The sequence below is a fragment of the Hippocampus guttulatus genome, chromosome 20 (assembly GCF_054856545.1).
Source record: "Hippocampus guttulatus isolate MCC_2025c chromosome 20, RoL_Hgut_1.0, whole genome shotgun sequence".
Taxonomy (NCBI): domain Eukaryota; kingdom Metazoa; phylum Chordata; class Actinopteri; order Syngnathiformes; family Syngnathidae; genus Hippocampus; species Hippocampus guttulatus.
In genome coordinates, this window is record NC_141280.1 from 11,129,917 (window position 1) to 11,145,494 (window position 15,578).

Here is a 15,578-nt window from a genome sequence, read left to right on the forward strand (position 1 = left end):
CACCACCTCCGCGACAGCAATGGCAGAGCAGCTATGAGTATGTTGAGTCCAGGAAACTCGCAGCTGTGACCGAAATAAACATCGTTCACTATGTAAACCAGTGTGGTGGTTGCTGTTGCCTTTTTTCGAATGAAGCAGTAGAGGTCGCTGTTGGATAAGACTTCGTTGTAGTGAATGTCTTTGCGAGGCTGGAGCAGAGAAAATGATTTCGTATAACGCAACAGGGGGTTTTTCATCGTATGGGGGGCAAGAGAATGGGAATTGTGTTAATGCATGAAGATTTTTTCACATAAGGGGGTATTTTCGCCCATGTAGGTTTCGTTCTAGAGGAGTTTCACTGTACAGCTTTATTTATAGAGAGATTTCAAACCGCTGCAGATGTAACAAAGCCCTTTCCAGAAAATTTAAAATACTATGTCCAAGAGATATCGGAGTATTGATCCGTATATAAGGCGAATCGGATTATAAGGCGCACTGTCGGCTTTTGAGAAAATTGAATGTTTTTAGGTGCGTCTTATAATGTGGAAAATACGATACGGTAGATTGTTGTGCAGAGATAAAAAGCGGTGTCCCTTCTCTTGAGATTTCATTACGTCCTGCACAGGTTCAGAACATCCTTTCCCAGATCAAGCAAAGCACCCTCAGGAACATACATAATTAAACCTGCTCTATATAGTGGCTGCAGTGTTATTTGCTTTTGTCGGCATGACACAGACATCGTTGTAGAGACATTTAAAAAAGGAAACCCCTTCAGTCATGACTTGAATTCCATGAAACTGATGACATTGACTTTGCTTAAATACCTGTTGAAAAGACAGAAATGTTGGACGATATTATGAGCGAAATTTAGATGGAATTTCAGTGGGGAACTTGACTATCTCAATTTTCCAATTTAAATTAGATTTTATTGTGCACTGAGCAACTGGTACCTCTTGTTCTGCCATTAGTGATTTTGAAAGTGATCGCAATGCAGTCGAGGATATTGAACCATTTGAACTGATTATGTATAATGTGTTCAGTGCCTCTGTGCTGGATCGCCTGAATGCTCTCCTGGAACCTAGTGGATCTCTCATCATTAATGAACGTGGAGTTATAGATGGGAAGATCCCAATAATAACACCGCATCCTAACTTCAGGTATTGAAGTTGTTCACTGGCTATTACTTGTCACCAATAACATTTCATGTTCTTTAAAATACCATTGTTTTGAACTAAACAGGTTGTTCCTGACAATGGACCCTGTGCACGGAGAGCTCTCCAGGGCCATGAGAAACAGAGGGGTAGAAATTTATATCCCTGGGGAAACTGATGGAATATCCTGGGACACACTGGATTTGAAAACATTGCTTCACACTGCTGGAGCGACTGGGGACTGTGTGTGTAATTTGCTGATAGAAATACACAAAAGCATCAAATCTGCCATCTGGGGTACACATCAGAAGCACAATTTCACGATGTAATTGGTTACTCTGACAATCTACTCAGTATTGCCTTCATTACTCTAGATTCCCCTGCCTCATCAGTGACCTCAATGCTCCATGCTGCCACCCTACTGTTCTGCCAGCTACAAAGAGGTGTGGATTTACCCAGTGCGCTGCAGCATGCCTGTCAAGAGGTTTACTCCCTCAGTCAACGCACCACTGCCAGCCAGAAGGTATCATGTTGCACACAAAATAAAAACATTTGAATAAGATGATGCTACAGCTTTTTCAATAGGCGAGCTGTTCTTTTCCCCTCCTCACTTAAAGCACAATACACACTTGTATAGTGTGTTTTGTTAAGTATATTTTCTGCTGTATTACATATTATGCATGTTGCTTAGCGCCTTAGTACAGGGACTTCTGGCATTCCTTCTCTTGAACAATCCTTTTCAAATCGGGCTTATATTCTGTTGCTACCACTCGAAGCAGGCACTGTCTGCATGCGAGTTGCAGCGGTTACTTACTACTTGGGTCAGCTTGCCAGATAGGGCGAGCTTTTTTGATAGAAGATCGACCCGATCGCGCATGTGCAAGCATATGCACGCACACAGGCACGCGGGCGCCAACCATGCACTTGTCCACATATGCACGCACGCCACGAAACCGAAACACACAGACACACAAATCTTCCCGAGAAACATTTTTTGTAATTATTGAAGATTTGTGTACCACTGACTCGGTCCCATTCACTTGAATCCCAACTCAGCAGTCATCTGGTCCGAAGCTTGTGGTTTCCCTCGGGGGTGGCAGCTTCAGGTGGCCGCCAGAGGGGGAGAACATGCAAACTCCACACAAGGGGGCCGGAGCTGGAATTGAACCTCTGCACTGTGAGGTCGACGCGCTAACCACTGGACCACATTAAAGCAACATAATACTCCCACCACCATGTTTTATTGTGGTGACTAGAGCAATGCAATATGGCCAAAATTTAATATCTCAATATTTTTGCAAGGCATCTCTCATGATGCGATAATGATACAGTATTACTAAAGGTTCAGTGAAAAATTAGCATTTTTAAAAGAAAAAACAATCTAGAAAGTGGAGTTTATTTATTTTTTTATTAGCATTTACTGACAGCCATCAACATTAACAAAGGCAGCAATACATTTAGAATGACATTCACATTGTACTGCAACTGTGCTTTTATAATAATTTTATGCTACAACAGAAGTGTTTGTCATATTTGCATGCTTATGTGTGTGCCTCTGTTAAGTGCTTCAACGTGTGTGTTGTTCTGTACCAACGAGTCTATGCACAACCATCGTAAATGTGAGCGGTTCAGAATGTGGATGAATGTGTCCTCACGATCCATTCAAGGCGCAGACTGGTCGTCCTATATACAAGGAAGTGAATCATCATACATATAGTGCCTGTACATAATAAAACAACAGTAAACAAATTAAATCTAGAGTCAATGTCAGTTAATAAATAACGAGGTGGTTGAATACAAATAAATATGACTGTGTTGTGAAAGAATAAACTAACAACAAACCCGTGATTACCTATTTACAAAAAAATAAAGCTAATTCTGAGTTGTAGGCATACCACCTCAGTCTTGCATGCCACAAGTATAAACAATTTTCTGCCAGATTTTAGGTTTTTTTTAATTTTGTTTTTTTGTTTTGTCTTTTCCCCCAGACCAGACCCGTTATCATGAGGGGCCGGGCCCACCTACCAAGTTGCTTATGTTTATGTATTGATGTTTCCTGTTGTGCTGAACGGTTTGTTATTGTAGCTATATCTAGATAAGATAATTCAATGAATTAATATATCTTAAAACCAACTTTCCCTGCTTGAAACAATGTACAACCCAATTTTTACACTTGTCCTTGAATGCATTGCTAAGGCCAGCCAATGCAAAGTCTTGTTTCATGCTAGCCAATGACAAACATCCAATGGCGGGAGCAATTTTGTCACACCTTGCAGAGAGAAAACAGAAGGTAGAGAGAGTGCAGAAAATATTAAACGGTTTTAGTGGCAATAAAAAAAAAGAAAAAATAAGTCATACTGCATTATTGAGGGTACTTTGGATTTAAAAAGAAAAGAAAAATAAGTGAAGTGTTGGACAGGTGTGTTGAGCTCAATGCAAAACAAGGATATGTTCCACCACGTGATGACACAACATTTTTGTGATTGAACAACATTGTGAATTGTGATGGTTTCTTTCTGGAGCCAGAAATGTTTCGGAATATTTTGTTTTGCTGAAAAAACCTGTGGAGCACTGCACTTTTGCGCTCAAGTCACATAAACACACAATTATTTGTAGGGGAATAATGCTTATTACCATTAAGTGACATATATTTTTAATAATAATCTAATCACCTCCCCCAAGCATTTCACGTGCCCCTCAGATGGAGCTTTGGAAATGGGTTGAGTTCAATTTCAGACAAATATTTTTTGGCGGGAAAGACAAGTTCTCATACCTGGCTTCCAGTTTTTACATCATTACTGTCGCCACCAGGAAGCGATGACAGGTTTCTTTTGAAATCGAATGTTCGTTGTTCATCTTCGCCAAAGCATGTAGTATTTTATAACATATCCTGTACTATTTTCTTCCCAGCTCGCCCAGCAAGTGATTGAGCAGCGCCTGTCTATTCTGGACACCAAAAACTTGGACACTGGGTTACTTTGTGCTGGCGTCTGGCCTGACAGCTTCCCTTCTGCATTGCTCTCCACTGAGGATTCCTGTTTCTCTACTGTCCTTCGAGATGGACAGGTGTTGTCATTTTGCCTCAACACCCTCAGTTTACAGGGGAAACGGTAAGGGTCGTTGACCAGTGAATCCCAACTCTTTTCGCTATCATTATCTTTTTTCATCTATTCATGCCAGCACCATATAGTGACAGGCAGAAAAAAATAAATGCATCTCCACTTTAAAGTACAAACAATGTTTTTCAGTTGTATTCCAAGACTGCTGTTAACAAAAGATATATTTCCAAATCCAAACTAGAATAATACTCATTGTCCCCCTTACATCCGTAGGTATTAGAGCAGCAGGTTAAAGGTGGAAGGGTTTGAATCAATCAAAACAGTGTAGAAATTAGAGGAGAACATTTTTTGATTTTGGTGGGTATTTTAATGATGAAAATTTGTAATTTTTGTAAATATTTTGTAAATGGGAATTTTGATATAGGTAGGTGTATTCTGAACTGTTGAAAGTTAGAACAGTTTGAATTGGTAATGTAAAAAAAACAGATCCATTTTTGTTTTTGTGGGTATTTTAATGGTGAAAATGTTTAATTTTTGGTAGGTGGACATTTTTGGCATTGGGAGAAATAGGCTCAACAGTTTAAAGCTGAAACAGTTTGAATCAGTCAAATTGTAGAAAATTAGAGTAAAACTAATTGGAGAACTCTTTGTGTGTATTTTAATTGTGAAAAGGGAGTTTTTTGCATGTTGAAAATCCTTCCCAAGGTGAATTAAATGAGCTGAACGTTTTGAATTCAAATTTGGAACAATGTAAATATGTAATGTTGAATGTACTACTGAGGATGAATGGTGGTGGGTTTTCTTAAATTGAGTTATTAATAAATTCATTAATTAATTGGTTGGTTATGGGGGTGGGGTGTGTGAAAAATCTAAAATTTTGTGATACCCATAGAATGAGAAAAATGGAAGTTGGAACAATTCTTGTGAATCCGTCAAAATGTGGAACTAGAACGTCAAAGAAGTGTGAGGAATAAAAGAGAAGAAAAGTGCAGAATTACGTGTGAAGGCCTCAGATCTTGACTTAATCTTTAAAATTGAGCAGTTCATTAACAGCCTCAATTAATGCTGAGCTAGGATCATGGCGAGAATGAAGGCTGGGCAACCTAGAAACACTTCGGCATCAGTGATCATCAGTGAGAGCAACCATGGGAGCCATGAGATACGTTACCCACCATGGAAAAGACGGTTGGAGGCGAAGATCAAGGTGGCTCTGAAAGATGTGAGTCAATTGACGGAGAACCAGAATGGTGTGATGAAAAGGCCGATACCACCCTGAACAGATCCCAGTTACCATAACAGTGGCAGACATACAGGAAAGAGTCTCAGATATGAAAAACAGCACTCCATGAGCGCCTAGCGGCACAAATGAACCAGTTGCTGAGGGATGGGACTCACCCAGGATGGCTAAACCGAAGGGCGAATAATCCTGATCATGTAGGAAGGATCCCTCAAAGGGTGCAGTGCCATCCAACTATCGGCCAATAACCTTTCTCTTCACAACATGGAAGCTCATGTCAAGCATCATTGCGGCTAAGATAAGTGGACACATGCTTTAATACATGAGTGAAGCACAGAAGGACATAGGTAGATTTACCAGATGTCTTTGACAGAACAGTCGCACAAGACTGCAGGTCCCGCCATACCAACCTGTGCACACCCTCGATTGATTCCAAGAAAGCCTATGACTCGATGCCACTGAATATTTGGAGTTGTATCCGGTGAATAGGACCCTAGGAGCCTACGTTGCGAATCTGTGGAAAACCACACTTGAAGCCAATGGCAAGCCACTTACACAAGTGTCCATCAAATGTGGGAGATACCAAGGTGATGCACTCTCCCCACTGCTGTTCTGCATAGGACTGAACCCCCTAAGCCAAGTAATCGCCAACACTGGCTATGGATTCCGCATCAGAAATGGAGCTACGATCAGTCACCTCCTCTACATGGATGACATAAAGCTGTATGCTAAGAGCCAAAGGAACATAGACTCCCTGATCCACACAACCAGGATCTACAGTAGTGACATCGGGATATCATTCGGGCTTGAGAAATGTCGTCGAATGGTGACTAAGAGAGGCAATGTAGTCCACACTGAAGTGGTCTCACTCCCTGAAGGAACAATAGCAGACATTGAGGACAGCTACAAGTACCTCGGTATACCACAAGCCGATGGCAATCTCGAACTGGCAACAAGGAAAGCGGCTACAGCCAAATACCTCCAGCGGGTGAGGCAAGGCCTAAAAAGCCAGCTCAATGGCAAGAACAAGACCCGGGCAATAAACAGCTATGCCCTACCAGTGATCAGATACCCTGCATGTAATAAGGTGGCCAAAGGAAGAGGTTCAGACCACGGATGTTAAGATCCGTAAGCTCCTAACCATGCATGGAGGGTTCCATCCCAAATCCAGCACCCTGAGAATGTACGCAAGCCATAGAAGGAGACCGGGGATTCGTGAGTGTGAGAGCCACTGTCCAGGATGAAACATCCAAGCTCCATGAATACATCAAGGAGAAGGCTCCAACGGATGAAGTACTCAGACAGTGTCTCAGACAATGGGGAACAGAGGATGAGGTGCTGGAATAGTGACCATTATGGGAGGACAAGCCCCTACACGGGCCGCTACATGGCGGCGCGGACACCCGCAGCGGTTCCTCTTGTTTTATGTTGTATTAAGAGTGAAGAAATTTCATCTGTCAATTTTTGTCACCTAAAACCAGACTAAAATAGTCATGGTCAGTTCTGACGAAAATAAGACTGAATTGCTCAGGCTTTTAGTTGATTCAAACTTGACTCAAAAGAGTATGAATGTGACGAAAATAAAAACTAAAATAACAGCTTGACACAAAAGACTAGACCAAACAGGCCACCAAACACAACACTATTCAGGTCCCCCCCGATGATCCTCTTCAAGGGGGGGTCAAACTGAACCAGGGAGGCGAGTAGGGAGATTGCTCCAGCACAGCGATGTTGTTCACAGCCAGGAACTGTGAGATGCTCAGAGCATTGTCATCAAGTGAAACTCTTGCCTCCTCTTGAAAACCTCTTCTCACGTACTGAGCACATCAAAAGCTCAATTATTATTATTTTTTTTGCCAGGCATTATGTTATATTAGTTCACCACAGTTCGGATTTACTTAGCTATCTTTTCCACCTTGTGGTTAGTAGGCCAAAAGATAATCAAGGACTCAGTTTTATAAATAGTATGGCATCATACCAAGTAAATGGCTTACTTTCCATATTGATGGCCATGTTAGCAGTGACTCCAAGCCACCTTATATGCAAAAAATTGATCTGCATATGAAATACAAATTCAGATGTTTGCTTTTTTTGGAACAAAAAAAAAATTGTAATTGATCGAAGTTAGTTGATTACTACTCGTCCCCATTTTGTGACTAACAAAAGTTATCCTGTTTTCTCTTCAAAGGAATCGCCCACTCAGTTTGACTGACCTGCAGAGGGTCCTTCAGAGCAGCAGTTTACATGAAGGTCTGGTCTTTGAGAGAGGGGAAAATCTGGAGCACGGAGATGTGCTGCAGCTGATACCAACAGCAGTAAGACTTGTCACGGAGTGTGCCTCTCACGGGGACTGGATCATGCGCAGTCGCTGGCTCTCACATCTCGGAAAGAGCTTCACTTTCGCCCCTGGTTTGTGACTCTGTACCCTACTCACTGCAGTAAAAACATTGCAATATTCGATCTACTGCCACACATATTCTTGTGCTACTCAACATCTGCATAATTTCAATGTGTACAGTCGTACTGTCTTTCTTGCAACGCATTACTCATCAGGACAGATTGGACACATGATTGTCTGGTTTTGTAGATCTGGCTTTGGTTCAAGTGGAAGCTGGAAACAGAGTTCTAAAGGCTGTTTTCAGTTGTCAACTCGCTGCCCAGGGCAAATCCCTTGCTGAACTGCTGCAACCGCAAAGCATCGGTAAAGTTTCTGTCAAATCATGTGTTAGTTAAACAGTTTCATGTGTGGGACATTGCTGTGTGTATATTTTAAACCTACATTTAAAAATGTATTATCTTTGAATAGTTTCAAACCATACTGCTGCTCAGTTTGAGTAATCTGATTGCATACACTGACAATGTACTTGGTCACTGACTTGCCACCATTGTTTTGTGTGTCTCTCTCCAGATGAGTACAGAATTCTGGTGGACATGCGCTGGAACAAGCAGTACTTGGACATTTTAGCCAACAAGTGTAACTTTGAGGATGAGAAAAGATATGTGGAGTTTATGGAGGAGCTGAATGCAGTTGCCAATAGGTCTACACTACGTTATTATTATGCAATTATTATGCATATTAACTCATCCAATGACAGCTATTTTTCTCAAATTGGGAGAGCAGCCATTTATGACCATATATACAATAGTGGCTGTCGTTGCTTTATGCATCCACGAGATGGAGCTACGCTAAAGGAATACAATCCAATACAGCTTTATTTATATAGAGCCTTGGCTGCGGTTGCCTTATGCATCCATTAGATGGCGCTATGCTAAAGGGAATACAATACAATACCTCACCTCCCGACGTAGGGTCGCCGTACCACACCCACTCACACTGTGTGTAACCAAGATCTGATCAAAGCCACTCCTGGCATCTAGTGGTAATTTATCATACTGAAATCATTCCCCAGCCTCGATAGGAGGCGCACAAAGCTTATTTATACGTTTTGGCACTAAATGAGTTAAACGTGTCATGTATTTTACAAAATGGGGCAGATAATGCAGGTACTACTGTGGAATGTAAAATGCGTCACTGAAAAGTTATGTTTAAAAAGTTAGTATTTTAAATTGGACAATTTCAACATTTCATATTTGAATTTTATGCTGGCTGTACATTTTGTCATATCAATTGTAAATCTTTTTATCCACGTTTCTGAGGTGATCTTTTGTGCAATGTACATACGGTATCAGTTGGTCTTTCAGCATGTGTAAGTTAAAGGGATTTTGACACAAACAAACAAACAAAAAATCACCTGTTTATTTTCTTCTCATAATTATTAATAGGATCACTCTACTGATGGACCGAGAAGAGAGGGCAGTAATTTGCAAGTTTGCTGTCAAACTCTCAGATCACAACTGTGCCCTGAGAATGGCCACAGGCTTCTCCAAAGGTCTGCACAGCAAGCAATCTTATACTTGTAATCCCTCAGAGTGCCTTATAAATTTAGGAATATAAGATGTCAAAAATGAAATGTATTGTACTTTGGTTATTCTCCCCATACAGGGACTGTGGACATTGGTCACCTTCCTCATCCAGTGCTGATACACCTACACACCTTCTTTGACCTGTGGAATTCCTTCACACTGCAGGCTATACAGGGCGGACAGACTTGTATCCCAGACCATGTTATGTTTGAGGTCAAAACCCACGCTGCTCTAAATAATACCATTAAAATTACAAAACAAACAAATCTATTGGTTGCTAAGGCATTATGTCCTTTCTCATGCACCTTTTCACGTCATTTTGCGTGCAGATCCTGCAGCTCCTGCAATGGCTTGACCGTTTCTGGAATGTTTGCAACATGATGCCAGCAGAGACTCAAGGGATCTCAGTGATGTCAATGCACTGGCAATGGGTACAGAAGCACCTCATCCCCTGTCTGCCCCTGCTCTTGCTGGGAGATGCTGATGTCACATTCGAGTAAGCTACCTTTTTTATATGAAATTCGACAATTGTTACTTTTATTATTATCATTGTGTGAAGGCTGATGCCTATTCATGTTTTCCTACACCTTCAACTTTATCATAGATTAGGGATGAAACATCCAATTTCCGAACCGCTTATCCTCTATTACATATTGGATTTTATTCCTCACACTTTTTTGTCCTGTGACTCCCTCCACATTTTTCGATGGATGCTTGCAATTCCAAGAACATCAACATATTCTGAAAAATCACGCCTTCTGGGCTTCCATTTTTCTCATACCAAATACTCACGTTTTTCCCCAAATGTCAGGTTTTCACCCGAAGATTCCCTATTTACAGTGAAACTCCTCTAGAACGAAACTTACATGGGCGAGAAGACTCCCTAATGTGAAAAAATCTTCATGCATTAACACCATTCCCATTCTACTGCCCCTTATATCTGCCATACGACGAAAAAAAACCCTGTTGCGTTATACGAAATCATTTTCTCTGCTCCAGCCTCGCGAAGACATTCACTACAACGAAGTCTAATCCAACAGTGCCCACTACGCTTCGTTCAGAAACGGCAACGGCAACAGCAACCACCACACCGGTTTACATAGTGAACGATGTTTATTTCGGTCACAGCTGCGGGTTTCCTGAACGCAACATACTCATAGCTGCTCTGCCATTGCCTTATCGAGCATCATCCTGGCCTCCGATTGGCCAAGAGGGACCTCACTGTCTATGTGTGTAGATACTGAAGCTAGATCCGTAGAAGATAGAGTGGAATGCATCCGATTAGCTGCTCAGAGTAAATTGCTTATGGCTTGACGGACATTCAAATAAATGAACGTTTCCTCGTATTACAAGTAAAGCATTTTCCTTGAAAATGCTTCATTTGCTATCATGCTAAAAACCTTACACTAACTGGAGCGCTAATGAGAGAGAAGCGCTCCAGTTAGCGTAAGGTTTTTAGCCTTCGAGAGCTAACTATGGTCATCGAGGACTACGAAGCGTCCCGTGGCTGGCTTAAAAGTTCATTGCATGACATCAGCTGAGCAACGCTGTCTTGGGTGGCGATCGAGGGGAGGTCGAGTTAGAGATGGTGGAAAGAAAAGGGACAGGGACATAAGCTGCACCCAGATTCTAGGCCCTCCCAGTGCGGCGCTTATCTTGGACAGGGACATTGCCCTCAGGATTCTCACCCCTAAGATTCTTTTATGTCCTACATTTTTTGAATGATTCAATCTGTTCCACCTTCGACGTGTTGTGCTTGTTCCAAGTCATTGTATTTTGGTCTGTCAGCCAATATCATTCAACGTTATTCTGGATCATTTTAATCATTCCCCAATTGTTTATCCAGCCTCTCAGTCTTCACAGGGAATTTCTCCAGAAATTGCATTCTCTAGTTGTTATTGATTTTCTCCAGATGCTACCAAGAGCTAAGGGCAGTTGCAGGAACCATTCAGACTCTCCTGTCCACTCCAGTGTCTGTGGCTACAGCACTAAAAGGCATCCAGAGAACCTTGGGAAAATCTCTGCCTTTTAAGGTTGGAAACCCTGCATCAGAAATTATTTTCTAACTACCGTATTTTTCTAACTCTTAAGTCGCTCTGGAGTGTATGTACGTTGCACCCAAAAAAAAAAAAAAAAAACCTTGCTCCGGAGTATAAGTCACATTTTGGGGGGAAATTTGTTAAATAAACAAACCCACAGACATTGCACGGTGACTACTGGCTAGCACATTCACCTCGCAGTACAGAAGTCACATATGGACTTGAATCTCGACTCCAGCCTTTCTGTGTGGAATTTGCACATTTTTCCTGTGCCTAATTAGACTTCAGATTTTTTTCTGAATACTCCAGATTCCTCCCAGATTCTAAAAGCATGCATGGTTGGATAATTAGAGACTCTAAATGGTGTTTTATATTTTTGCAATTGGCTGGCAACCAGTTCAGGGAGTACCTTGCCTTTTGCCCACATAAAGCTGGATAGGCTCCAGCATTCCCGCGACCCAAGTGAGAATAAGTAGTAGAACAATAGAGCTCAAACTTAAAATCCCCATTCCTTAACTGTGTGTGTGTGTGTGTGTGTGTGTGTGTGTGTGTGTGTGTGTGTGTGTGTGTGTGTGTGTGTGTGTGTGTGTGTGTGTGTGTGTGTGTGTGTGTTTTCGGAAATAATGCACACTGCTTCAGTTCGCCCGTTCTGTAACTGAGAGCGTTGTTCAGATGCTATACTGTATGCACCAAAAGAGGACTGCTGGAGCCCAGTGCATCATGCAGTACAGTTCTAGCACGAGCTGCTGAGTGGTTTATAACATAGGCTGCGTTCAGAAATTAATGGGAGGGGTGTGTGCTCTGCCTATCTGAACATATGTACTCCAAGAGTGGTGTTATGGCATCATAGCTGAATTGACGAACGTACCCCATGTTGACTGCAGCGACCGATTTCTGGTTGGTCGAAACTGCTGCTCCTAACTATGGAAACATCTTTGTTTTTAGTTTAAAATGGCTTACCTTAACTAGAATCCTGCGTCACATTCTGAGCAAAGCTAGAATCCTGGTCAGTTATTGTGTCTTTTGGTGCTGTAAATCCTTGTTGTGACTGAAGAAAGCCACTTGTTTCAATGGAAATAAGTGACACATTAGTTGCCATGATGATAACTTCATCTTGTATTTCTTCCATTTCTTCTGCTTTCTTTTCGCAAATACTTTGGTACATTACGCCCACTTTGTTGAGCATGCTTATGAAGGTGGCGAACGCTCGAATGCATGACTTTTTCTTTTTCTTCCTCTTCATCTTCCTCAATTCCTCCTCTTCCTTCTGGCCACCGTTCGTAATGCACTAAAAGTATTTGCCAGCTGCCAAACTAAAGTGAACATAATTAGGGAACAGGGATTATAGGTGCTGAGCTCTTAATTTTAATTCTAGAGTCGTATCTCAGTATAAATCGCAAGACCAGGCAAACTATGATAAAAAGTGTGAACAATAACATACTTTTTAAAAAAATCTATGAAGTATTTTATTTGAGTTGATTGAAAGCCATACTTTGGTAAAACAGATGAAAAATGTTTAACTTTAAAATCCATCATTATGTTCTAGTTGGAAACTGTTGCGAAGTGTGCATCACAGCTCAGAATTTTGAGTCAAGCCCTGGATGTGAAAGACTTCACTTTGGATCCCACATTCAGTTCTTGGAAGCAGGAACTAGTCTGTCTTCATGTTGTTGGACTTCGTGTGGACATTAAAGAAAGTCTCCTTGACGCCTGGGGACTTGTCCTGATGGCCAACAATGAGCTGGACACACAGAAATTTGGTAAGATTTTGTTCGGTCTCATACAAACCATCTTTGTATTTTATAATCTCAGACGTAGTGACCAGGGAAAGAAAGCAACACAACGTAGAAAAATCCAAAATCTGGAAAAAAATATGCAGGGGGTGGGTGACTTCAAATATGCAAAGCCACGGCTGCCCAACTGTGCATAGATAGGAGTTGACTACAGTTTTAATTTGTAATATCACCACTACATCGCAGATATGTCAGAGTTGCGCTTACACAGGGTCTTATCCTGCCGAACAATGTGAGTAGGCCTAATAATTTGTCGTGGATTTTGAAAGATATGCAAGACAAGCCTCAATCATATAGAAAAAAAGTTTTTTTTTTAATGCAAGCGAGCCCCTTGCACTGTTAAAAAAATAGGATGCAGTTATTTTGTTTGTTTCATACATTTTTATGGTGGGTTTACAACAGTCATGCATTGAGAAATGTAATATAAAAACTGAAATATATTAAGAACACTTATTTTGCGATAAAGCCCAAGGACTTACTATTGTGGTCCTCAACACACAGTAAGACAGAAACAAAAAAGACATAGACGTACAACCTTGTGTTATTAGCGAATCTCATAGATAAAAGGAATGCGTTTCAAGCAACCGACCAATACAAATTAAAGCTATGTACTCACTGCATATAAATACAATCATTTTTCTTTTCAATTATAGGGCAGAGTAATGGCATTAGTAGAGGGCGCAATGGCAAGATACTTAAAACCCCAAAAAAATATACTATATTAGATCACTACAGTAAAAAAAAGAAATAACATTTGTGTTTTTAGGTATTGTTTTGTTTCGGAATCCTTTTTTCAGACGACGAAAAAAAAAAGTTCAATCATTAACATCGCATCGTCAAAGAGAACAAGCCATTTTCAACACTTTTGAGTGGTCACTTATTGAAAATACAACACGTGTGGACTGATTCATAGTTTAGGTTTGTGAAAAAAATTGGAAATTTTCTAAATATCGAAATTCAAGCTGACACAAAACTGTAATGACCAACAGATGCCAGAAGATGGCAATGCTGCATCATTTTGGATTTAAGAACAAATGTAGACAAGTTAAAATGGTGAATCTTAACTTGTAGCAGTAACATTATTGTGAGAAAGAACTGCAAGCTGGTAAATAAGAGACTTATGTCCTCATATAAAATAACTGAGGTGTCTGAATGTCCCGTGGACCACCAACGACAATAGTAACCACATTTGATGTATCTACCCATCAGCAATATTGGAGAGGTTGGTGTCAAGTGTGGAAAACCAGCAGCACCAGATGACATCCTGCGGTCTCTTGAAGACCAACAGCATGTCCCAAGAGGATGGACCAGCAGAAGAATTCCCTCTGTCTCAACAAGAACTTCAGCACCTTAGCCGCAGGGCTCAATTGTGGCCTCTGATGGAGAGAGTGGCTGCACTCAACCATCTGAGGCTCAGTACAGATTTATTGCAACTGTCTTTTTCACATAGGTAAAACTTAACTCAAAACAATAGCAAAACAAAACTATGATCGTGATTTATTCATTATTATTATTATTATTATTTTTTGTCTTAATTGATTCACAGTGACCAAGAAGCACTGGACAGCTTGCGCCTACAAATCTCCAGACATCTTCGCTATTGCCTCCAGTCCACGCCCATGAGTGTAATTCAACTTCGGCCCCTGTGGTTCCTGCTCAAGAGTGAAAGGGCAAGTATCAAGCTTTACATTTTTGGATTTTGTGATTGTGATTTTTTTTTTTTTTAACTTTAGTATACTCTATCAAATAGTACTGGGGAAAAAAAACTTAAATGTAAATGTGTTGACTGACTTTTTTAAAGGGAATGGTTTATCTTCTCCAATTAGTGAAAGAAAGAAAAGAAAGTGAAAAGAACCTTAACTAAGAATGACGGAGAAATTTGGATTTCATGATACCTTCATTAGAATATTTAAAAAATCATAGCGTGCCCGAGGGCATAAATTAAAATCAATAGAGGATTTGGACAAACTTTTCTGATAGAACATGTCAGGGGCATTCACTAAGGTTCCTTTGTTTGATATATTAATAAAGTCTCTGCACCAATGGGTCAAGGGTAAAAAACAATATTAAGATAACGGCTTATAGACAGGTGCAGCTTGTGTGTTTACTAAATGGTTTTTCATTTAAAAATGTATTGGGTGCGGGTTATAATCAGGTGTGCTCTATAGTCCGGAAATTACGGTACTGTAAATTGAGGGAATACTAGAATTAGCTTTTGATGAGATTGTGCTTGCACCTCTGGTGGAAGCACCTTTGGCGCTTTTAATTTAGCCTGTTGCATTCTATTCGTTCACCACTATAATACAGCATCAGAGAATGCTATCTTCTCAAATCAAATATTTCTTTCAGATATTGAGTGCTGGATGCAAGAAAATCCAGCACTCCAGTGATGGCAC

General features: G+C 40.8%; 1 protein-coding gene across 5 annotated transcripts in view; it reads left to right on the top strand.

Moving 5' to 3' along the window:
* Positions 1 to 15,578, top strand: part of mdn1 (midasin AAA ATPase 1) — a 144,270-nt gene that overhangs the window by 65,963 nt on the left and 62,729 nt on the right. For all 5 annotated transcript variants that reach the window (XM_086100503.1, XM_086100504.1, XM_086100506.1 and 2 more), the window contains exons 45-58: positions 1,020 to 1,136; positions 1,219 to 1,427; positions 1,505 to 1,653; positions 4,041 to 4,240; positions 7,615 to 7,835; positions 8,014 to 8,127; positions 8,335 to 8,464; positions 9,210 to 9,316; positions 9,430 to 9,563; positions 9,680 to 9,846; positions 11,263 to 11,383; positions 12,936 to 13,149; positions 14,392 to 14,632; positions 14,729 to 14,852. In XM_086100503.1, the coding sequence (XP_085956629.1) occupies positions 1,020 to 1,136; positions 1,219 to 1,427; positions 1,505 to 1,653; positions 4,041 to 4,240; positions 7,615 to 7,835; positions 8,014 to 8,127; positions 8,335 to 8,464; positions 9,210 to 9,316; positions 9,430 to 9,563; positions 9,680 to 9,846; positions 11,263 to 11,383; positions 12,936 to 13,149; positions 14,392 to 14,632; positions 14,729 to 14,852 (2,248 nt within the window). The remainder of the gene's footprint in view (positions 1 to 1,019; positions 1,137 to 1,218; positions 1,428 to 1,504; positions 1,654 to 4,040; positions 4,241 to 7,614; positions 7,836 to 8,013; positions 8,128 to 8,334; positions 8,465 to 9,209; positions 9,317 to 9,429; positions 9,564 to 9,679; positions 9,847 to 11,262; positions 11,384 to 12,935; positions 13,150 to 14,391; positions 14,633 to 14,728; positions 14,853 to 15,578) is intronic.